The 24272-nt window shown below is 38.9% G+C and overlaps 1 protein-coding gene across 1 annotated transcript in view; it reads left to right on the top strand.

Moving 5' to 3' along the window:
- GUCY1A2 (guanylate cyclase 1 soluble subunit alpha 2) overlaps positions 1-24272 on the top strand; it is a 436032-nt gene that overhangs the window by 363570 nt on the left and 48190 nt on the right. Inside the window, exon 7 of the mRNA XM_065882085.1 lies at positions 12993-13147. Within this exon, the coding sequence (XP_065738157.1) occupies positions 12993-13147 (155 nt within the window). The remainder of the gene's footprint in view (positions 1-12992; positions 13148-24272) is intronic.

Genomic DNA, 24272 nt, shown 5'->3' with positions numbered 1-24272 from the left:
GGTAGTCCTGATGCTGGTGTCTGTTCACTGGTAGGCAGAGGTAAGGCCTGGTCCTAGGAGAATATTGAAGCTGATGTTAGCCTACTGGTGGGCAGAGCTCAGTCTAGAGTGGTCTCTGGCTGCAGGGCCCTGGTGGTCTTGGAATAGTTGTCTGCCAGTTGGAGACAGGACTGGGTCCCATGGTGTCTGTGGGCACAGGTGGTCTTAAGGCAGCTGGCCTGCTGGTGGGTAGGCCTGTTTCCCTGCCCAGCTAGCTGCTTGGCCTGAGGTGTCCTGCTCTTGGTGCAGACAGGCTAGTGGGCAGGACTGAGTCCTAGTGCTAATAAGCTAGATGGAGGATTCCAAAATGCTGCTTGCCAGCACCATCATCCTTCTCATACAAAGAGTTTCCCAAAAGTGCTTCCACCAGTGTTTATGTCCCCAGGGTAAGCTCCAGTTGCCTCCTGCCTCTCTGGAGGGTCTCCAAAATCAGTAGGTGGATCTGATCCTGGGTCCCAGAGTGTGAGATTTTGTATGTGCCTTGTAGGAATGGAGTCTATATTTTCTATAGCTCTCTGGCTTTCCCAAAAGTAAGCCTTAGTCTGATGGGCCTTGTAGAAACAAACTGAGGACCTTTTTAATTTGGGTGTTTTTTATAGTTTACTGAACCCAGAGCCAACTGACCTATGGTCTACAGCTGGCTTAAACACTAATTTGCTCTTTTCATTGTGCTCCTCTTGACTTCAGTTTATTTGTAAAATGAGGGAGCTGGACTAAAGGTTCTGTGCTGCCCTCCCAACCCTAACATTCCTTCTTTACTAAATGAGACGAGTTTTGACTAGCTGAAGTTGAACTATATAAGCCTTCTATTTTTAAGAGCTGTAGGAGGCATGTTATCTAGAAATGCAGTTGTTTATGTGCCTTGACAAATAAATAATCACTAGAGTATTATGAGAATAACTGAACCCTTTGATTACTGGGGATTTTGATATGTCCCAGAGTTTTGCATTATTTCATACATTTCATATAGGTATGGGAGATTGAGTAATAGATATCCTAACCTCAATATAAATCCTAAAGTTATTGTGTTTTTCAATAAATTCCTAGGAAAAACACATTGTTTTCATGAACTTTCTCTAAAAAGTGAAGTCTAGTGTTATTTACCAAAGCACTGATCTTATTAAAGCATTTGTGTGTGTGTGTGTGTGTGTGTGTGTGTGTGTGTGTATGTTGCTCTGCTAAGTGTTTATAAGTTGCAAGAGGTCTGTTTAATGCAGGTTTCTCAACCTCAGCACTATTGATATTTTGAACTGGAAAATTCTTTCACGTGGGGAAGGTGTCCTAGGAATCTCTAGCTCTACTGGGTAGATGCCAATAATAGCTCTCCATCCCAGTTGTGAAAATAAAAAATGTCTCAAGACATTGTCAAATGTCCACTTAGGGGAACAGATGGACCCAGCTGACAACCACTGGTTTAGTGCAGGGCAATCCTCTTTAGTTAGAGTATACTGACCAGATGGATGCAAACGTTACCGCTTGGTTAGCCAATTAAATAAATTTTAATCTTGCCAAAATGAATCTAAATCTCTCATTGACAGTTAAAAATAGCTCTCTAAAGATGTGGCACATATATACAATGGAATATTAGCCATGAAAAGAAACAAAATTTAGTTCTTTGTAGTGAGGTGGATGAACCTAGTGTCTGTCATACAGAGTGAAGTAAGTCAGAGAGAGAAAAACAAATACCATATGCTAAAACATATATATGGAATCTAAAAAAAAAAAGGTTCTGAAGAACCTAGGAACAGGACAGGAATAAAGATGCAGACTTAGAGAATGGACTTGAGGACACGGGGAGGGGGAAGGGTAAGCTGGGATGAAGTGAGAGAGTGGCATGGACATATATCCACTACCAAATGTAAAATAGATAGCTAGTGGAAAGCAGCCGCATAGCACAGGGAAATCAACTCGGTGCTTTGTGACCACCTAGAGGGGTGGAGTAGGGAGGGTGGGAGGGAGATGCAAGAGGGAGGAGATATGAGTATATATGTATATGTATAGCTGATTCACTTTGTTATAAAGCAGAAACTAACACACCATTGTAAAACAATTATACTCCAATAAGGATGTTAAAAAAAAAAGTAGCTATTTTGTCTAACTGCTAGATGCAAGAGACAGATTCTGAATGTGGCAATCAGTGACTTCCTTATAAGGTCACAACTCCTGGGAAATCTCAAGAAGTTGCTAAAAGAAATGTAAAAGAAAATGGAGGTCTGATGATTCAGCTTGTAAGTTCTCAATGGTATCTCCTTATATCCAAGAGTAAATACTTTTTCTGAGTCCTGTTCCATTATAGTGACAGTAACAGCGAATCTGTGCTATTTTTGTGTTTGTTGATATTCTTGTGTATGTTTTAAGGTAGTCTTCTAAAAGATAAGGGTTTTTTTTAAATAACCATTTCTCCATCCACCTTCTCAAGAATACCAGGGTTTTTATCTTCAGGCTTTTTAGGTTATAATAATTCTTAGTATGACAATGTAGTTTAAAAAAAAAAGAACAGCCTCAGTTCTTTTGAAAAGAGGCAGGGGTGGACCCATATAAGCCTTCAGTATAGTTGGTGGGGTATGGAGTCTTCTTCTCAGACTAAAAGCACAGAATATAGAGGCTGTAAAATGTGTCAGTTTGATACCCATTTCTGCTGTTTTACTGCTTAAAAAGATCACAGGTCCAACATGACAATCTTATATTTAAGATCTGTGTGTTTTTAGGCAATCTTATATTGCACAAGGTAATTTAATATAAATAAACCTTCTGAAAGTAAAGAAATATAATAAAATTTTTCAAAATGCTTTGCTAATTTTAAAGAAAAGTGCGTTATGTTTGTTTATAAGGAATACTACCATTCATTATGTAACTGAGCAGGACCCTACGGGGCCTTCCCGAGACAGGCCTTCCCCATATCCTCTGCCATAGCTCCTCTCTGAAGTACCTAGATAACAGTTATTTGATGCACATTCCCTGAGTTGTTTTACAGATGTGAAAACTCCCCACCAAATGGAAGAAGTTAACTACTTCATGACCATGAGCACATAGCCCCAGGTCTCTTGGAGACTAAGGAATTATAATGTTAACCCTTGTGACACCTCCCTGTTAACCTCACCATCATCCAATCAGAGAATTGTGCATGAGCTGATCACATACCCTGCAAACCCCCTCCCTCACCTGGCTTTTAAAAATGCTTTGCCAAAACCCTTCAGGGACCTCAGGGATTTTTTAGAGCATGAGCCACCCTTATCCTTGCATCACTCTGCAATAAACCTTTCTCTACCCCCAACTCCAATGTTTTGGTTCATTTGGCCTCACTGTGCATCAGGCACAGGAACTTGCAATAACAATTACATTTTTTTTGTCTTTAAATCCAAACAATCTCTCATCAGAAATAGGCCTAAATTTTTAAGATAGTTTGTGTTCTTTAAAAATGTACATCTCATTTCTTCTCCCAGCCAATATGAAAGAAGAGGCTGAGTTTACACTCCCACCCTCAACAATTAAAAATCTGGACAAAATGAACAAAAGGACAGTTTCATGACATTGGGCATTAGGCAATGGAAGACAGTGATGACTGAGAGAAAGGGAACAAAATGAAACATATGATTTCCCTGGCGTATTTCTTTGGGGTACATTCAGGCTGCAGTGCAAGGAAGGACAAATCAGGAGGAAAACAACAAACCCCCCAAGTTGAAGAGATGAAGCTGAGAGTCTATGGAGAGCAAAAAAGCTAGAATTCACAGACAGAGTACCACTAAGGAGAGAGGTGCAAAAAGACCACCAGAGATCTTCCAAGGAGCCTCCTATATGTTTCTTAACTTACTGATTGTTGTTTGTATGTGAGAAAACTACCTGAGCCCAACAGGGAAAAACACCTGAAAGGATTAGAGAAAAAGTTCCTTGAACTCACACAAGACTTGGAAAAAATGCCAGAACCCATCAGGAAAACTGGAAAACCTCATAAATCATAGACATTGGGTATAGTACTCAGACGGTTCTTGCCTCACTAGTGGGGAATAATTAGCCCTACATGAAACACAGCTCAAGACTTGCCTAAAAATTTTAAAAAGCAAGACTTGAAAGGAAAAAAATGAAAAAACTTTCCAAGTACCTTGACTACATCCCAGGACAAAGCTCAAGAATATTTACAAGAATATAAAAAATATCCAGCACTCAACAAAGTCAATTCATGATACCTAACATGCAACCGAAATTTACTAGGCATTCAGAAAAGCTGAAAAATATGACCCATAATAATGAGAAAAATCAGTCAATCAAAATTGATACAGAACTGGAGCATAGGTTAGAATTAGCAGACAAAAATATTAAAACAGGGGAATCGGGAAGATGGCAGAAGAGTAAGAGGCAGAGATCACCTTCCTCCCCACAGATACACCAGGAATACATCTAATCGTGGAACAACTCCTACAGAACATCTACTGAATGCTGGCAGAAGACCTCAGACCTCCCAAAAGGCAAGAAACTCCCCATGTAACTGGGTAGGGGAAAAGAAAAAAGAATAAACAGAGACAAAAGAATAGGGACGGGACCTACACCAGTGGGAGGGAGCTGTGAAGGAGGAAAAGTTTCCACACACTAGGAAGCCCCTTCGAGGGCAGAGACTGCAGGTGGCGGAAGGGGAAAGCTTCAGAGCCGCGGAGGAGAGCACAGCCACAGGGGTGCGGAGGGCAAAGCAGAGAGATTCCCGCAAAGAGGATCAATGCCGACTGGCACTCACCAGCCCGAGAGGCTTGTCTGCTCACCCGCCGGGGTGGGCAGGGCTGGGAGCTGAGGCTCGGGCTTCAGGCGGGGCGCAGGGAGAGGACTGGGGTTGACGGCGTGGCCACAGCCTGCAGGGGGTTAGTGCATCACGACTAGCCAGGAGGGAGTCCTGGGAAAAGCCTGCACCTGCCGAAGAGGCAAGAGACTTTTTCTTCCCTCTTTGTTTCCTGGTGCACGAGGAGAGAGGATTAAAAGCGCTGCTTAAAGGAGCTCCAGAGACTGACACGAGCTGCGGCTAACAGGGCGGACCCTAGAGATGGGCATGAGACGCTAAGGCTGCTGCTGCCGCCACCAAGAAGTCAGTGTGCGAGCACAGGTCACTATCCACACCTCCCTTCATGGGAGCCTGTGCAGCCCGCCACTGCCAGAGTCCCAGGATCCAGGGACAACTTCCCTGGAAGAACGCACAGTGTGCTTCAGGCTGGTGCAATGTCCTGCCGGCCTCTGCTGCCACAGGCTTGCCCCGCATCCACACCCCTCCCTCCCCTGGGCCTGAGTGAGCCAGAGTCCCCAAAGCAGCTGCTCCCTTAACCCCGTCCTGTCTGAGCAAAAAACAGACGCCCTCCGGCAACCTACACGCAGAGGCAGGGCCAAATCTAAGACTGAGACCCAGGAGTTGTGCAAACAAAGAAGAGAAAGAGAAATCTCTCCCAGCAGCCTCAGAAGCAGCGGATTAAAGCTACACAATCAACTTGATATACCCTGCATCTGTGGAATACATGAATAGACAACGAATCATCCCAAATTGAGGAGGTGGACTTTGAGAGCAAGATTTATTATTTTTTCCCCTTTTCCTCTTTTTGTGAGTGTGTATGTGTATGCTTCTGTGTGAGATATTGTCTGTATAGCTTTGCTGTCACCATTTGTCCTAGGGTTCTATCCATCCGTTGTTTTTTTCTTTAAAAATTTTTTTTCTTAATAATAATTTTTTATTTTAATAACTTTATATTATCCTCTTTCTTTCTTTCTTTTCTTTCTTTCTTCCTTCCTTCCCTCCTTCCTTCCATCCTTCCTTCCCTTCTTTCTTTCTTTCAATTTTCTTTCTTTCTTTCTTTCTTTCCTCCTTCCTTCCCTCCCTTCCTCCTTCCTTCCTTCCTTCCTTCCTTCCTTCTTTCCTTCCTTCCTTCCCTCCCTCCCTCCCTCTCTTCTTTCTTTCTTTCTCTCTTTCTTTCTTTCTTTCTTTTTCTTTCATTCTACTTTTTCTCCCTTTTATTCTGAGCCGTGTGGATGAAAGGCTCTTGGTACTGCAGCCAGGAGTCAGTGCTGTGCCTCTGAGGTGGGAGAGACAACTTCAGGACACTGGTCCACAAGATACCTCCCAGCTCCACATAATGTCAAATGGCAAAAATCTTCCAAAAATCTCCATCTCAACACGAGCACCCAGCTTCACTCAACGACCAGCAAGCTACAGTGCTGGACACCCTGCACAAAACAAGCAGTGGGCTTCCCCAGTGGCACAGTGGTTGTGGGTCCACCTGCCAATTCAGGTGAGGCAGGTTTGTGCCTGGGTCCGGGGTACCCCCACGTGCCACAGAGCGGCTGGGGCGATGGGCCATAGCCACTGGGCCTGCACATACGGAGCCTGTGCTCTGCAATGGGAGAGGCCACGGCGGTGAGAGGCCTGCATACCACAAACAAAAAAACAAACAAAAAAAAACAACTAACAATACATGAAAACAACCCAACCCATTAGAGATGCTGCCTAAAATCATAATATGTCCACAGACACCTCAAAACACAACACCAGACATGGACCTGCCCAACAGAAAGACAAGATCCAGCCTCATCCACCACAACACAGGCACTAGCCCCTCCACCAGGAAGCCTATACAACACACTGAACCAATTTTAGCCACTGGGGACAAACAACAAAAACAACAGGAACTACGAACCTGCAGCCTGCAAAAAGGAGACCCCAAACACAGTAAGATAAGCAAAATGAGAAGACAGAAAAACACACAACAGATGAAGGAGCAAGATAAAAACCCACCACACCTAACAAATGAAGAGGAAATAGGCAGTCTACCTGAAAAAGAAATCAGAATAATGATAGTAAAGATGATCCAAAATCTTGGAAATAGAATAGACAAAATGTAAGAAACTTTTTTATTATTTTATTTTATAATTATTATTATTTTTTGCAGTACATGGGCCTGTCATTGTTCTGGCCTCTTCCATTGCAGAGCACAGGCTCTGGACTCGCAGGCTCAGTGGCCATAGCTCCCGGGCCCAGCAGCTCTGCGGCATGTGGGATCTTCCCGGACCGGGGCACAAACCCACATCCCCTGCATCGGCAGGTGGACTGTCAACCACTGCACCAACAGGAAAGCACAAGAAACATTTAACAAGGACCTAGAAGAACTAAAGATGAAATAAGCAATGATGAACAACACAATAAATGAAATTATAAATACTCTAGATGCAATCAATAGCAGAATAACTGAGGCAGAAGAACGGATAAATGACCTGGAAGATAAAATAGTGCAAATAACTACTGCAGAGCAGAATAAAGAAAAAAGAATGAAAAGAACTGAAGACAGTCTCAGAGACCTCTGGGACAACATTAAATGCTCCAACATTCAAATTATAGCAGTTCCAGAAGAAGAACAGAAAAAGAAAGGGACTGGGAAAATATTTGAAGGGATTATAGTTGAAAAATTCCCTAATATGGGAAAGGAAATAGTTAAGTCCAGGAAGCACAGAGAGTCCCATACAGGATAAATCCAAGTAGAAACACGCCAAGATACATATTGATCAAACTATCAAAAATTAAATACAAAGAAAACATATTAAAAGCAGCAAGGGAAAAATAACACACAAGGGAATCCCCATAAGGTTAACAGCTGATCTTTCAGCAGAAACTCTGCAAGCCAGAGGGGACTAGCAGGACATATTTAAAATGATGAAGTAGAAAAACCTACAACCAGGATCACTCTACCCAGCAAGTATCTCATTCAGATTTGATGGAGAAATTAAAAACTTTACAGACAAGCAAAAGCTGAGAGAGTTCAGCACCATCAAAGAAGCTTTACAACAAATGCTAAAAGACCTTCTCTAGGCAAGAGACGGAAAAGACCTACAAACCCAAAACAATTAAGAAAATGGGAATAGGAACATACATATAGATAATTACGTTAAAGGTAAATGGATTAAATGCCCCCACTAAAAGACACAGACTGGCTGAATGGATACAAAATCAAGACCCATACACATGCTGTCTACAAGAGACCCACTTCAGACCTAGGGACACATACAGACTGAAAGCGAGGGAATGGAGAAAGATATTCCATGTAAATGGACACCAAAAGAAAACTGGAGTAGCAATTCTCATATCAAACAAAATAGACTTTAAAATAAAGACTATTAGAAGAAACAAAGAAGGACACTACATAATGATCAAGGGATGGATCCAAGAAGATATAACAATTGTAAACATTTATGCACCCAACATAGGAGTACCTCAATACATAAGGCAAATACTAACAGCTATAAAAGCGGAAATCGACAGTAACACATTCATAGTAGGGGACTTTAACACCCCACTTTCACCCATGGACAGATTATCCAAAATGAAAATAAATAAGGAAACACAAGCTTTAAATGATACATTAAAGAAGGTGGACTTAATTTATATTTATAGTACATTCCATCCAAAAACAACAGAATACACATTTTTTTCAAGTGCTCATAGAACACTCTCCAGGATAGATCATATCTTGGGTCACAAATCAAGCCTTCATAAATTTAAGAAAATTGCAATTGTATCATGTATATTTTCCGACCACAACGCTATGAGACTAGATATCAATTACAGGAAAAGATCTGTAAAAAATACAAACACATGGAAGCTAAAGAATACACTACTTAATACCGAAGTGATCACTGAAGAAATCAAAGAGGAAATAAAAACTACCTAGAAGCAAATGACAATGGAGACAAAACGACCCAAAACCTATGGGATGCAGCAAAAGCAGTTCTAACAGTGAAGTTTATAGAATACAAGCCCAGGTTAAGAAGCAGGAAACATCTCGAATAAACAACCTAACGTTGCACTCAAGCAATTAGAGAAAGAAGAATTAAAAAACCCCAAAGTAAAAAAAAAAAAAAAAAAAACCCCAAAGTTAGCAGGAAAGAAATCATAAAAGTCAGATCAGAAATAATTGCAAAAGAAATGAAGGAAACAATAGCAAAGATCAATAAAACTAAAAGCTGGTTCTTGGAGAAGATAAACAAAATAGATAAACCATTAGCCAGACTCATCAAGAAAAAAAGGGAGAAGACTTAAATCAATAAAATTAGAAATGAAAAAGGAGAAGTAACAACTGACACTGCAGAAATACAAAAGATCATGAGAGATTACTACAAGCAACTCTATGCCAAAAAAATGGACAACCTGGAAGAAATAGACAAATTCTTAGAAATGCACAACCTGCCAAGACTGAATCAGGAAGAAATAGAAAATATGAAGAGACCAATCACAAGCACTGAAATTGAAACTGTGATTTAAAATCTTCCAACAAACAAAAGCCCAAGACCAGATGGCTTCACAGGCGAATTCTATCAAACATTTAGAGAAGAGCTAACACCTATCCTTCTCAAACTTTTCCAAAATATAGCAGAGGGAGGAACACTCCCAAATTCCTTCTACGAGGCCACCATTACCTTGATACCAAAACCAGACAAGGATGTCACAAAGAAAGAAAACTACAGGCCAATAGCACTGATGAACACAGATGCAAAAATGCTCAAAAAATACTAGCAAACAGAATCCAACAGCACATTAAACGGATCATACACCATGATCAAGTGGGGTTTATTCAGGAATGCAAGGATTCTTCAATATATGCAATTCTATCACTGTGATAAACCATGTTGACAAATTGAAGGGGAGAAACCATATGATCATCTCAATAGATGCAGAGAAAGCTTTTGACAAAATTCAACACCAATTTATGATAAAACCCTGCAGAAAGTAGGCATAGAGGGAACTTTCCTCAAACATAATAAAGGCCATATATGACAAACACACAGCCAACGTCATCCGCAATGGTAAAAAACTGAAAGCATTTCCACTAAGATCAGGAACAAGACAAGGTTTGCCCACTCTCACCACTCTTATTCAACATAGTTTTGGAAGTTTTAGCCACCGCAATCAGAGAGGAAAAGGAAATAAAAGGAATCCAAATTGGAAAGAAGAAGTAAAGCTGTCACTGTTTGCAGACGACATGATACTATACATAGAGAATCCTAAAGATGCTACCAGAAAACTACTAGAGCTAATCAATGAATTTGGTAAAGTAGCAGGATACAAAATTAATGCACAGAAATCTCTGGCATACCTATATACTAATGATGAAAAATCTGAAAGTGAAATCAAGAAAACACTCCCATTACCATTGCAACAAAAGAATTAAATATCTAGGACAAACCTACCTAAGGAGACAAAAGACCTATATGCAGAAAATTATAAGACACCGATGAAAGAAATTAAAGATGATACAAATAGATGGAGAGATATACCATGTTCTTGGATTGGAAGAATGAACATAGTGAAAATGACTCTACTACCCAAAGCAATCTACAGATTCATTGCAATCCCTATCAAACTACCACAGGCATTTTTCACAGAACTAGAACAAAAAATTTCACATTTTGTATGGTAATACAAAAAACCCCGAATAGCCAAAGCAATCTTGAGAACGGAAAACAGAGCTGGAGGAATCAGGCTCTGTGACTTCAAACTATACTACAAAGCTACAGTAATCAAGACAGTATGCTACTGGCACAAAACAGAACGATAGATCAATGGAACAGGATAGAAAGCCCAGAGATAAACCCATGCACATATGATCACCTTATCTTTGATAAAGGAGGCAGAAATGTACAGTGGAGAAAGGACAGCCTCTTCAATAAGTGGTGCTGGGAAAACTGGACAGGTACATGTAAAAGTATGAGATTAGATCACTCCCTAACCCCATACACAAAAATAAGCTCAAAATGGATTAAAGACCTAAATGTAAGGCCAGAAACTATCAAACTCTTAGAGGAAAACATAGGAAGAACACTCTATGACATAAAGCACAGCAAGAAGCTTTTTGACCCACCTCCTAGAGAAATGGAAATAAAAATAAACCGATGGGACCTAATGAAACTTCAAAGGTTTTGCACAGCAAAGGAAACCATAAACAAGACAAAATGACAACCGTCAGAATGGGAGAACATATTTGCAAATGAAGCAACTGACAAAGGATTAATTTCCCAAAATTTACAAGCAGCTCATGCAGCTCAATAACAAAAAAACAAACAACCCAATCCCAAAAATGGACAGAAGACCTAAATAGACATTTCTCCAAAGAAGAATATACACACTGCCAACAAACACATGAAAGAATGCTCAACATCATTAATCATTAGAGAAATGCAAATGAAAACCACAATGAGATATCATCTCACACCAGTCAGAATGACCATCATCAAAAAATCTAGAAACAGTAAATGCTTGAGAGGGTGTGGAGAAAAGGGAACACTCTTGCACTGCTGGTAGTAATGTGAATTGGTACAACCACTTTGGAGAACTGTATGGAGGTTCCTTAAAACACCACAAATAGAAATACTGTATGACCCAGCAATCCACTACTGGGCATATACTCTGAGAAAGCATAATTCAGAAAAAGTCATGTCCCAAAATATTCATTGCAGCTCTATTACAATAGCCCAGAGATGGAAACAACCTAAGTGTCCATCATCGGATGAATGGATAAAGAAGATGTGGCATATATACACAATGTAAATATTACTCAGCCATAAAAAGAAACAAAAATTGAGCTATTTGTAATGAGGTGGATGGACCCTAGAGTCTGTCATACGGAGTGAAGTAATTCAGAAAGAGAAAGACAAATACCGTATGCTAACACATATATATGGAATTTAAGGGAAAAAAATGTCACGAAGAACCTAGGGGTAAGACAGGAATAAAGCTGCAGACCTTACTAGAGAATGGACTTCAGGATATGGGGAGGGGAAGGGTAAGCTGTGACAAAGCGAGAGAGTGTTCTGGACATATACCCACTACCAAACATAAAATAGATAGCTAGTGGGAAGCAGCCGCATAGCACATGGAGATCAGCTCTGTGCTTTGTGACCACCTAGAGGGGTGGGATAGGGAGGGTGGGAGGGAGGGAGGAGACGCAAGAGGGTAGAGATATGGGAACATATGTATATGTATAACTGATTCACTTTGTTATAAAGCAGAAAACTAGCACACCATTGTAAAGCAATTATACTCCAATAAAGATGTAAAAAAATATATTAAAACAGTTATTTTAATTGTATTTCATATATTCAAAAGTTAATTTGATACCTGAAAGATTTTAAAAAAAGAAGTTCAAATTGAACTTTGAGAAAGGAAAATCACTATATCTAAGAAGAAAAATATTCTGGATGTGATTAGCTAAAGATAAGGCATTACAAAAGAAAAGATTAATAAATTTGGAAATAGAAGTGATCTAAAATAAACAGAGAGAAAAAATATTTTAAATTAACAGATAAACAGAAATATAATTATTTAATTTACAATTGTGTTTAATGCTATGAAGGAAAAAATAGGGTTTTCTGTTAGAATAACTGGAGGGAGAATAATACATATTCCATTTATTAGAGCATACTAGGTACAAATAAAACCTGATTTAAATTGTAACACAACTGGTTTTATTGTGTTACAATAGAAAAGTAAATGTCATTTTTTTTCTTATAATTAATCCATTTGTTCATTTATTCCACACCATCCTTGTTCATTGATACTATTGATATAATAGTCCAGATATTTGTCTCACAAAAATGACCAAGGCCCCAGTCCCTTTCTTTGAGGAGCTAGGAGTTTAATGGTTCAGCAGTACCTCTTATTAAAATAATCGCATAGGGCTTCCCTGGTGGCGCAGTGGTTGAGAGTCCGCCTGCCGATGCAGGGGACACGGGTTCGTGCCCCGGTGCGGGAAGATCCCACATGCCGCGGAGCGGCTGGGCCCGTAAGCCATGGTCGCTGAGCATGCGCGTCCAGAGCCTGTTCTCTGCAACGGGAGAGGCCACAGCAGTGAGAGGTCCGCGTACCGCAAAAAAAAAAAAAAAAAAAAAAAATCGCATACCAAATGAAAACATAAGTATATCCTTTTCGTTTTCTTTTTTAGATGAGAATAGGCATTCACTCAGGCTCTGTGCTGGCTGGAGTTGTTGGGGTAAGAATGCCGCGATATTGCCTGTTTGGAAATAATGTCACTCTGGCAAGCAAATTCGAATCGGGAAGTCACCCTCGACGCATCAATGTCAGCCCAACCACTTACCAGTAAGTGTTCTTTGGCCGTCTCCCCCTGTCTTTGGCATTGCGTTATACTAGTAGCCTGTCACTTGTGAGACTCTATTTTTTTCTTGATCCTGTTATTATCTAAGATAATATGAGTAGATCCATCCAGTCTGAAAGATAGCAATCATGTCACAAAATTTAATTTGCACCCTAAGAAAGTACATGGAAAACCTGACTTGACTGAGAAGTAAATGGAGGTTTGTCATTTCCCACAGTCTCTGTCTTCCTTAGGTATTCCTGTTTAAAATACAGGAAAGCAGGGTTTTCCCTGGTGGCACAGTGGTTAAGAATCCACCTGCCAGTGCAAGGGACATGCGTTCAAGCCCTGATCCAGGAAGATCCCACATGCCATGGAGCAACTAAGCCCATGTGCCACAACTACTGAGCCCACGTGCCACAACTACTGAGACCCGCATGCCTAGAGTGCATGCTGCACAACAAGAGAAGCCACCACAATGAGAAGCCTGTGCACCTGAATGAAAAATAACCCCCGCTCGCTACAACTAGAGAAAGCCCACGCACAGCAACAAAGACCCAATGCAGCCAAATATTTAAAAAAAAAAAAAATAGAGGAGAGCAAATGTTAAGGGTCTGCAACACACTAGAAATCCTAACATTTTCAAAATGTTTCTCAATGTTTATAAAAATCAAAGGAATAAGATAGAAAAGATAATTGTCTCTTTTTATTCTTCTAAATAATGAATATAAATAGGGACTCTCTAAAGTTAAATATATACTAGATACAGAGTAAAACTTCAAACTCTATTTGTCTTAAAGGTTGTATTTGACAACTCTACACATTTTGACAGCTGAAGTCATCCTTGTTTTGTTCCTGGTAGATGTCAAGCTCCAGGTGTTAGCTATTACGTGCCATATGGGCAGAGACCAAGTCTTTTTGGCTCATGGTTATATCTCCAAAACTTACCAAAAAAATGTTCAGCACATAATAAGCACTCTATTAATATTTATCAGGTTAATGAATAAATGTACTGATAAGATAAATATCTCTATACTAAGAAAATAGTATGAATACCTCCTACTTGGTAGACTTTGGCCTAATGCTAAGCTTTGGTGTACAAGGGATTTCATTAGTTCCATGATTTAAATGACTTAGAAATCACATTGTAAAACTGTAAAGTAGAAATGGTGACCATGGATATTTTTATTAGCATGACTACCATGTTAATCCCAGGCTAACAAAAAAACCCCAGAAGCAGAAACTTTAAATACATAGATAATAAATGTTGATTTATAATAACAAACAAAATGGTGACACTTTGAAGCTTTTGATACCACATATATACAGAGGGAAGTTAAGGTTTCTTAGATAAAAGACAAGTATTTCCAGATTCCTGAGGAGCACATGAGAAAGGGGAAGAAATTACAAATATAAAATCAAGATAAAGTTGCTTAAGAACTACATGTCATTTTTAGGGTATTTATATAAGGGTTTTGATTCTTTTAAATTTCTCCCAATTTTTCTAACACAATTCTGGGCATAATACATATGATATGATAATGATTTCCATATTAAATGGAATTAGGAAGCTTCTCAAGATCAATGCTCTAGATCACTGCACTTTGTTCTCTAGACCATGGGGTAAGGAAAAGTTCCTGAAGATCAACCACCTCACCTACATACTCCTACCATGGTTATGATTTTTCCCATCATGGAGCTAATACATATGTTTCCTCTTTGTATAAGTGAGTGTAGATTTATAGAAACTCCATTTTAAAAAAATTATGTGTAAAGAATGGGTCAACCATGTGAGGAGTTATACTCTGAGCTTAAATATGATTGCTATAGCTGGCTTTGTCTACATGTGACCAATAAAGGAAACCCCACAAGCAACACAGAGTCTGTGCACTTGGGTGTTGTCTTTGAGTTTTAATAATCTTTTTCACATTGGTGGGAGTTTGTAATTATCCTTAATGATCAATAAAGTCTGGAACTGCTTTCTGGGTAGATTATAAAAGATACTTTCTCTGACTGGTCCCAAATCTTATAATTTCTAATAATACTTTATAAAAATATTTTTATGTTTGGTCTATCCTCAAAAATAACACTTTTCTTCCAACTGTTTCTGTGTTCCTCCCTCCTTCCCTTCTTTCAACAAATACTTGTAGAGTACCTACTATATTCCAAGCACTATGATAGTCACCAATGTTACAGCAATAAACAACATAAATATGATCTTTGCCTTCATAGAGGAGACTACCAGATGGTAGATGTATACAAATAAACAGTTTATTACAATAGACTAGTGCTGAGGTCAAAAGGACATGATGAGAGTATTAGAGCAACAAGAGGAGTGGACTAAAATAAGGATGAAGAGATAGACTGAAGTCAGACCAACTGAAGCTGTAATTCATGTTAAGGGATTTCAACTTAACACTAAGAGCAAAGAAAGACATTGAAGAGTTTTAGCAGAGGAGTGACTTGACCAGATTTGTACTTTAAAAAGATCTCCAAGGTTGTAGAGAGAATAGATTAGAAGGTGAGAAGGGCAGCAATCCAGTGCTTGAAATCAGGTAATCTTATTCCCGTTTCCTTGATGGAAATGTAGCTAATTACTGAGACCCTGGAATCCAAACCATTTGCTGTTTCGACTTGTCTTCCATGCTTCAGAAGAGTGATTGGACTCAATGACCTTTGACATCCATTTTTACCTGGGATACCATTAAAAACAATATACTTTGGTTCCTGGTAAGCTTCTAGAAAACTAAATTTAGGTATATGATCTCAGTGTGACTTGGTTTTCAGATTCTGGATGTGTTCATGCCCAAGTGGTTTCTGTTGGTTTTATATACACCAATCTATACACTTCAGCTATGTATAATTGTTCTATTCCACATAGCACAAGTGATTTATTAATCCACAAGTGTAGAGCATACTTCCCTTTCCCAGGATACTCAAAGTGAAATGCCAGGTGGAGGTTTCATGGACATTCTCTAAGAGGAGATAAAATTGAACTTTCTTAGAGCAAATAGGAATTTGTGAAGTTAAACTGAGTATTCAGCTCATAAGAGCTTGAAATTTCCAATTTTCTTTCCTGAATTAAATGCTGAAAAATGTTGAATATTGTCTGGTTATTTTGAAATCTTCAGAGAGGTTTCTAAAAATTTTTATTTTAGTATTTTAATTTCATTGGAGTATAGTTGATTTACAAGGTTGTGTTAATTTCAGTTGTACAGCAAACTGATTCAGCTATACATATAAATATAATCATTCTTTTTTAGATTCTTTTCTAATATAGGTTATCAAAGAGTATTGAATAGAGTTTCCTGTGCTATACAGTAGGTCTTATTTGGTTATCCATCTTCTATATAGCAGTGTGCAGGTATTCATTCCAAGCTCCTGATTTATCCCACCGGCGCCACGTCTCCCCTTTTTTAACCATAAGTTTGTTTTCAATATCTATAAGTCTGTTTCTTAAATGAGTTCACTTTTATCTTTTTCTTTTAACAACTTTATTGGAGTATAATTGCTTTACAATGTTGTATTAGTTTCTGCTGAATAACAAAGTGAATCAGATATATGTATACGTATATCCCCATATCCACTCCCTCTTGCCTCTCCCTCCCACCCTCCCTATCCAACTCCTCTAGGTGGTCTCAAACCACCAAGCTGATCTCCCTGTGCTATGCAGCTATATCTTTTTCTAAATTAGATTCCACATACAAGTGATACCATATAATATTTTTCTTTCTCTGTCTGACATACTTCACCTAGTATGAGAATCTCTAGGTCCATCTATGTTGCTGCAAATGGCATTAATACATTCTTTTTCATGGCTGAATAATATTCCATTGTATATATGTACCACATCATCTTTATCCATTCCTCTGTCAATGGAAATTTAGCTTGCTTCCATGACTTGGAAATTGTAAATGTGCTGCAACGAATATTAGGGTGCTTGTATCCTTTTGGATTATGGTTTTCTCTGGATATATGCCCAGGAGTGAGATTGCTGGGTCATATGGTAGTTCTATTTTAAGTTTTTTAAGGAACCTCCATACTGTTCTCCATAATAGTTGTACCAATTTACATTCCCACAAACAGTGTAGGAGGGTTCCCTTTTCTCCACACCCACTCCAGCATTTATTGCTTGTAAACTTTTTGATGATGGCCATTCGACTGCTGGGAGATGATACCTCAGTGTAGTTTCGATTTGCATTTCTCTGATAATAAGTGATGTTGAGCGTCTTTTCATATGCTCCTTGACCATCTGTATGTCTTCTTTGGACAGCTATCTGTTTAGATCTTCTGCCCATTTTCTAATTGGGTTGCTTGTTTTTTTTTACCTAGAGCTGCATGAGCTGTTTGCATATTTTGGAGACTAATCCCTTGTCGGTCACATCATTTGCAAATATTTTCTCCCTCTGTGGGTTGTCTTTTTCTGTTGTTGTTGGTTTCCTTTACTGTGCAGAAGCTTTTACGTTTCATTAGATCTCATTTGTTTATTTTTGTTTGTATTTCCCTTACTCTAGGAGATGGGTCAAAAAAGATCTTGCTGTGATTCATGCTAAATAGTGTTATGCCTATGTTCTCCTCTAAGAGTTTTATAGTATTTAGCCTAACATTTAAAAGTCTTTAATCCATTTTGAGTTCATTTTTGTATATGGTGTTATGGAGTTTTCTAATTTCATTTTTTTTAACATCTATATTGGAGTATAATTGATTTTCAATGGTGTGTTAGTTTCTGCTTCATAACAAAGTGAATCAGTTATACATATACATATATTCCCATATCTTTTCCCTCTTGTGTCTCCCTCCCTCCCACCCTCCCTATCCAACACCTATAGGTGGTCACAAAGCACCGAGCTGATCTCCATGTGCTATGTGGCTGCTTCCCACTAGCTATCTATTGTACGTTTGGTAGTGTATATATGTCCATGCCACTCTCTCACTTCATCACAGCTTACCCATCCCCCTCCCCATATCCTCAAGTCCATTCTCTAGTAGGTCTGCAGCTTTATTCCCACCTTACCCCTAGGTTCTTCATGACCTTTTTTTCCCTTAGATTCCATATATATGTGTTAGCATACGGTATTTCTTTTTCTCTTTCCAACTTACTTCATTCCGTATGACAGATTCTAGATCCATCGAGCTCACTACAAATAACTCAATTTCGTTTCTTTTTATGGCTGAGTAATATTCCATTGTGTATATGTGCCAAAACTTTATCCATTCATCTCTTGATGGATACTTAGGTTGCTTCCATGTCCTGGCTATTGTAAATAGAGCTGCAATGAATATTTTGTACATGACTCTTTCTGAATTATGGTTTTCTCAGGTTGTATGCCCAGTAGTGGGATTGCTGGGTCGTATGGTACTTATATTTGCAGTTTTTAAGGAACCTCCATACTGTTCTCCATAGTGGCTGAACCAATTTACATTCCGACCAACAGTGCAAGAGCGTTTCCTTTTCTCCACACTCTCTCCAGCATTTATTGTTTCTAGATTTCTGATGATGGCCATTCTGACTGGTGTGAGATGATATCTCATTGTAGTTTTGATTTGCATTTCTCTAATGATTAATGATGTTGAGCATTCTTTAATGTGTTTGTTGGCAGTCTGTATATCTTCTTTGGAGAAATGTCTATTTAAGTCTTCTGCCCATTTTTGGATTGGGTTGTTTGTTTTTCTGTTATTGAGCTGCTTGTAAATTTTGCAGATTAATCCTTTGTCAGTTGCTTCATTTGCAAATATTTTCTCCCATTCTGAGGGTTGTCTTTTGGTCTTGTTTATGGTTTCCTTTGCTGTGCAAGGGCTTTTAAGTTTCATTAGGTCCCATTTGTTTATTTTTGTTTTTATTTCCATTTCTCTAGGAGGTGGGTCAAAAAGGATGTTGCTGTGATTTATGTCATAGAGCATTCTGCCTCTGTTTTTCTCTAAGAGTTTGATAGTCTCTGGCCTTACATTTAGGTCTTTAATCCATTTGGAGTTTATTTTTGTGTATGGTGTTAGGGAGTATTCTAACTTCATATTTTTCATGTACCTGTCCAGTTTTCCCAGCACCATTTATTGAAGAGGCTGTCCTTTCTCCACTGTATTTTCTTGCCTCGTTTATCAAAGATAAGGTGACCATATGTGCATGGGTTTATCTCTGGGCTTTCTACCCTGTTCCATTGATCTATCTTTCGATTTTTGTGCCAGTACCATACTGTCTTGCTTACTGTAGCTTTGTAGTATAGTCTGAAGTCAGGGAGCCTGATTCCTCCATCTCCATTTTTCATTCTCAAGATTTCTTTGGCTACTCGGGGACTTTTGTCTTTCCATACAAATTGTGAAATTTTTTGTTCTAGTTCTGTGACAAAGGCCAGTGGTAGTTTGATAGGGATTGCATTGAATCTGTAGATTGTTTTGGGTAGTAGAGTCATTTTCACAATGTTGATTCTTCCAATCCGAGAACATCGTATATCTCTCCCTCTATTTGTATCATCTTTAATTTCTTTCATCAATGTCTTATAATTTTCTGCATACAGGTCTTTTGTCTCCTTAGGTAGGTTTAGTCCTAGATATTTTATTCTTTCTGTTGCAGTGGTAAATGGGAGTGTTTTATTAATTTTACATTCAGCTTTTTCATCATTCGTTTATAAGAATGCCAGAGATTTCTGTGCATTAATTTTGTATCCTGCAACTTTACCAAATTCATTGATTAGCTCTAGTAGTTTTCTGGTAGCATCTTTAGGATTCTCTATGTATAGTATCATGTCATCTGCAAACAGTGACAGCTTTACTTCTTCTTTTCTAATTTAGATTTCTTTTATTTCATTTTCTTCTCTGATTGCTGTGGCTAAAACTTCCAAAACTATGTTGAATAAGAGTGGTGAGACTGGGTAACCTGGTCTTGTTCCTGATCTTAGTGGAAATGGTTTCAGTTTTTCACCATTGAAGACAATGTTGGCTGTGTGTTTGTCATATATGGCCTTTATTATGTTGAGGAAAGTTCCCTCTATGTCTACTTTCTGCAGGGTTTTTATAATAAATGGGTGTTGAATTTTGTCAAAAGCTTTCTCTGCATCTATTGAGATGATCATATGGTTTTTCTCCTTCAATTTGTTAATATGGTGCATCACATTGAATGATTTGCATATAGTGAAGAATCCTTGCATTCCTGGGATAAACCCCACTTGATCATGGTGTATGATCCTCTTAATGTGCTCTTGGATTCTGTTTGCTAGTGTTTTGTTGAGGATTTTTGCATCTATATTCATCAGTGATATTGGCCTGTAGTTTTCTTTCTTTGTGACATCTTTGTCTGGTTTTGGTATCAGGGTGATGATGGCTTTATAGAATGAGTTTGGGAGTGCTCCTCCCTCTGTTATATTTTGGAAGAGTTTGAGAAGGATATGTGTCATCTCTTCTCTAAATGTTTGATAGAATTCACCTGTGATGCCATCTGGTCCTGGGCTTTTGTTTGTTGGAAGATTTTTAATCACAGTTTCAATTTCAGTGCTTGTGATTGGTCTGTTCATATTTTCTATTTCTTCCTGATTCGGTCTTGGCCTGTTGTGCTTTTCTAAGAATTTGTCCATTTCTTCCAGGTTGTCCGTTTTATTGGCATAGAGTTGCTCATAGTAATCTCTCCTGATCCTTTGTATTTCAGTAGTGTCAGTTGTTCCTTCTCCTTTTTCATTTCTAATTCTATTGATTTGGGTCTTCTTCCTTTTTTTCTTGATGAGTTTGGTTAATGGTTTATCAATTTTTTTTTATCTTCTCAAAGAACCAGCTTTTAGTTGTATTGATCTTTGCTATTGTTTCCTTCATTTCTTTTTCCTTTATTTCTAATCTGATCTTTATGATTTCTTTCCTTCCGCTAACTTTGGGGGGTTTTTTGTTTGGGTTTTTTTTGTTGATTTTTTGTGTTTTTTTGCAGTACACAGGCCTCTCACTGTTGTGGCCTCTCCCATTGTGGAGCACAGGCTCCAGATACGTAGGCTCAGCGGCCATGGCTCACGGCCCTAGCTGCTCTGCGGCATCCGGGACCTTCCCAGACTGGGGATAAACCCATGTCCCCTGCATCGACAGGCAGACTCTCAACCACTGCACCACCAGGGAAGCCCTGGAGATTTTTGTTCTTTCTCTAATTGCTTTAAGTGCAAGGTTAGGTTGTTTATTTGAGATGTTTCCTGTTTCTTAAGGTAGGATTGTATTGCTATAAACTTCCCTCTTAGAACTGCTTTTGCTGCACCCCATAGGTTTTTGGTCATCGTGTCTCCACTGTCATTTGTTTCTAGGTATTTTTTGATTTCTTCAGTGACCACTTCATTATTAAGTAGTGTATTGTTTACGCTCCATGTGTTTGTATTTTTGCAGATCTTTTCCTGTAATTGATATCTAGTCTCATAATGTTTTGATTGGAAAAGATATTTGATACGATTTCAATTTTCTTAAATTTACCAAGTCTTGATTTTTGACCCAAGGTATGATCTATCCTGGAGAATGTTCCATGAGCAGTTGAGAAAAATGTGTATTCTGTTGTTTTTGGATGGAATGTCCTATAAATATCAATTAAGTCCATCTTGTTTAATGTATCATTTAAAGCGTGTGTTTCCTTATTTATTTTCATTTTGGATGATCTGTTCATTTTTGAAAGTGGAGTGTTAATATCCCCTACTATTATTGTGTTACTGTGGATTTCCCATTTTATGGCTGTTAGAATTTGCCTTATGTATTTAGGTGCTCCTATGTTGGGTGCATAAATATTTACAATTGTTATATATTCTTCTTGGATCGATCTATTTATCATTATGCAGTGTCCTTCTTTGTCTCTTGTAATAGTCTTTATTTAAAAGTCTATTTTGTCTGAAAGGAGAATTGCTACTCCAGCTTTCTTTTGATTTCCATTTGCATGGAATATCTTTTTCCATCTCCTCACTTTCAGTCTGTATGTGTCCCTAGGTCTGAAGTGGGTCTCTTGTAGACAGCACATATATGGGTCTTGTTTTTGTATCCATTCAGCCAGTCTGTTTGTTTTGGTGGGAGCATTTAATCCATTTACTTTTAAGGTAATTATTGATATGTATGTTCCTATTCCCATTTTCTTAATTGTTTTGGGTTTGTTATTGTGGGTGTTTTCCTTCTCTTGTGTTTCTTGCATAGAGAAGTTCCTTTAGCATTTGTTGTAAAGCTGGTTTCATGGTGTGGAACTCTCTCAGCTCTTGCTTGTCTGTAAAGGTTTTAATTCTCCATCAAACCAGAATGAGATTCTTTCTGGGTAGGCTAATCTGGGTTGTAAGTGTTTCTCCTTCGTCACTGTGAATATGTCCTCCACTCCCTTCTGGCTTGCAGAGTTTCTGCTGAAAGATCAGGTGTTATCCTTATGGGGATTCCCTTGTGTGTTTTTTTTTTGTTTTTCCCTTGCTGCTTTTAATATGTTTTCTTTGTATTTAATTTTTGATAGTTTGATTAATATATGTCTTAGAGTGTTTCTCTTTGGATTTATCCTGTATGGGCCTCTCTGTGCTTCCTGGACTTGATTAAATATTTCGTTTCCCATATTAGGGAAGTTTTCAACTATAATCTCTTCAAATATTTCCTCAGTCCCTTTTATTTTCTCTTCTTCTTCTGGGACCCCTATAATTCGAATGTTGGTGCATTTAATGTTGTCTGAGAGGTCTCTGAAACTGTTCTCAGTTCTTTTCATTCCTTTTTCTGCTCTGCAGTAGTTATTTCCACTATTTTATCTTCCAGGTCACTTATCCGTTCTTCTGCCTCAGTTATTCTGCTATTGATCCCATCTAGAGTATTTTTTATTTCATTTATTGTGTTGTTCATTGTTGCTTGTTTCCTCTTTAGTTCTTCTAGGTCCTTGTTAAATGATTCTTACATTTTGTCTATTCTATTTCCAAGATTTTGGATCATCTTTACTATCATTATTCTGAATTCTTTTATAGGTAGACTGCCTATTTCCTCTTCGTTTGTCAGCTCTGGTGGGTTTTTATCTTGCTTCTTCATCTGCTGTGTGTTTTTCTGTCTTCTCAATTTGCTTATCTTACTGTGTTTGGAGTTTCCTCTTTGCAGGCTGCAGGTTTGTAGTTCCTGTTGTTTTTGGTGTCTGTCCCCAGTGGCTAAAGTTGGCTCAGTGGGTTTTGTAGGCTTCCTGCTGGAGGGGACTGGTGCCTGTGTTCTGGTTGGTGAGGCTGCATCTTGTCTTTCTGGTGGGCAGGTCCACGTCTGGTGGTGTGGTTTGGGGTGTCTGTGGCCTTATTATGATTTTAGGCAGCCTGTCTACTAATGGGTGGTGTTGTGTTCCTGTCTTGCTAGTTGTTTGGCAGAGGGTGTCCAGCACTGTACCTTGCTGTCATTGAGTGAAGCTGAGTCTTGCTGTTGAGACGGAGATCTCTGCGACATTTTTGTCATTTGACATTACGTGGTGTTGGAAGGTCTCTTGTGGACCAGTGTCCTGAAGTTGGCTCTCCCACGTCATAGGCACAGCACCGACTCCTGGCTGGAGCACCAGGAGCCTTTTAACCACACAGCTCAGAATAAAAGGGAGAAAAAGTAGAAGGAAAGAAAGACAGAAAGAAGATAAAATAAAATAAAATAAAATAAAGTTATTAAAATAAAAAATTATTATTAAGAAAAAAATTTTTTTAATTAAAAAAGAAAAAAGGGATGGACAGAAACCTAGGACAAATGGTGAAAGCAAAGCTTTACAGACAAAATCTCACACAGAAGCATACACGTACACACTCAGAAAAAGAGGAAAAGGGGAAAATATAATACATCTTGCTCTCAAAGTCCACCTCCTCAATTTGGGATGATTCATTGTCTATTCAGGTATTCCACAGATGCAGGGTACATCAAGTTGATTGTGGAGATTTAATCCACTGCTCCTGAGGCTGCTGGCAGAAATTTCCCTTTCTCTTCTTTGTTCTCACAGCTCCCAAGGTTCTGCTTTGATTTGTCCCTGCCTCTGCGTGTCAGTCACCTGAGGGCATCTGTTCTTCACTCAGACAGGACAGGGTTAAAGGAGCAGCTGATTCGGGGGCTCTGGCTCACTCAGGCTGAGGGGAGGGAGGGGTACGGATACAGGTCGAGCCTGCGACGGCAGAGGCGGGCGTGACGTTGCACCAGCCTGAGGTAAGCCATGCATTC

This window comes from Phocoena phocoena, chromosome 8 (genome assembly GCF_963924675.1).
Source record: "Phocoena phocoena chromosome 8, mPhoPho1.1, whole genome shotgun sequence".
Taxonomy (NCBI): domain Eukaryota; kingdom Metazoa; phylum Chordata; class Mammalia; order Artiodactyla; family Phocoenidae; genus Phocoena; species Phocoena phocoena.
This window is presented reverse-complemented; position numbering and strand designations above follow the sequence as displayed.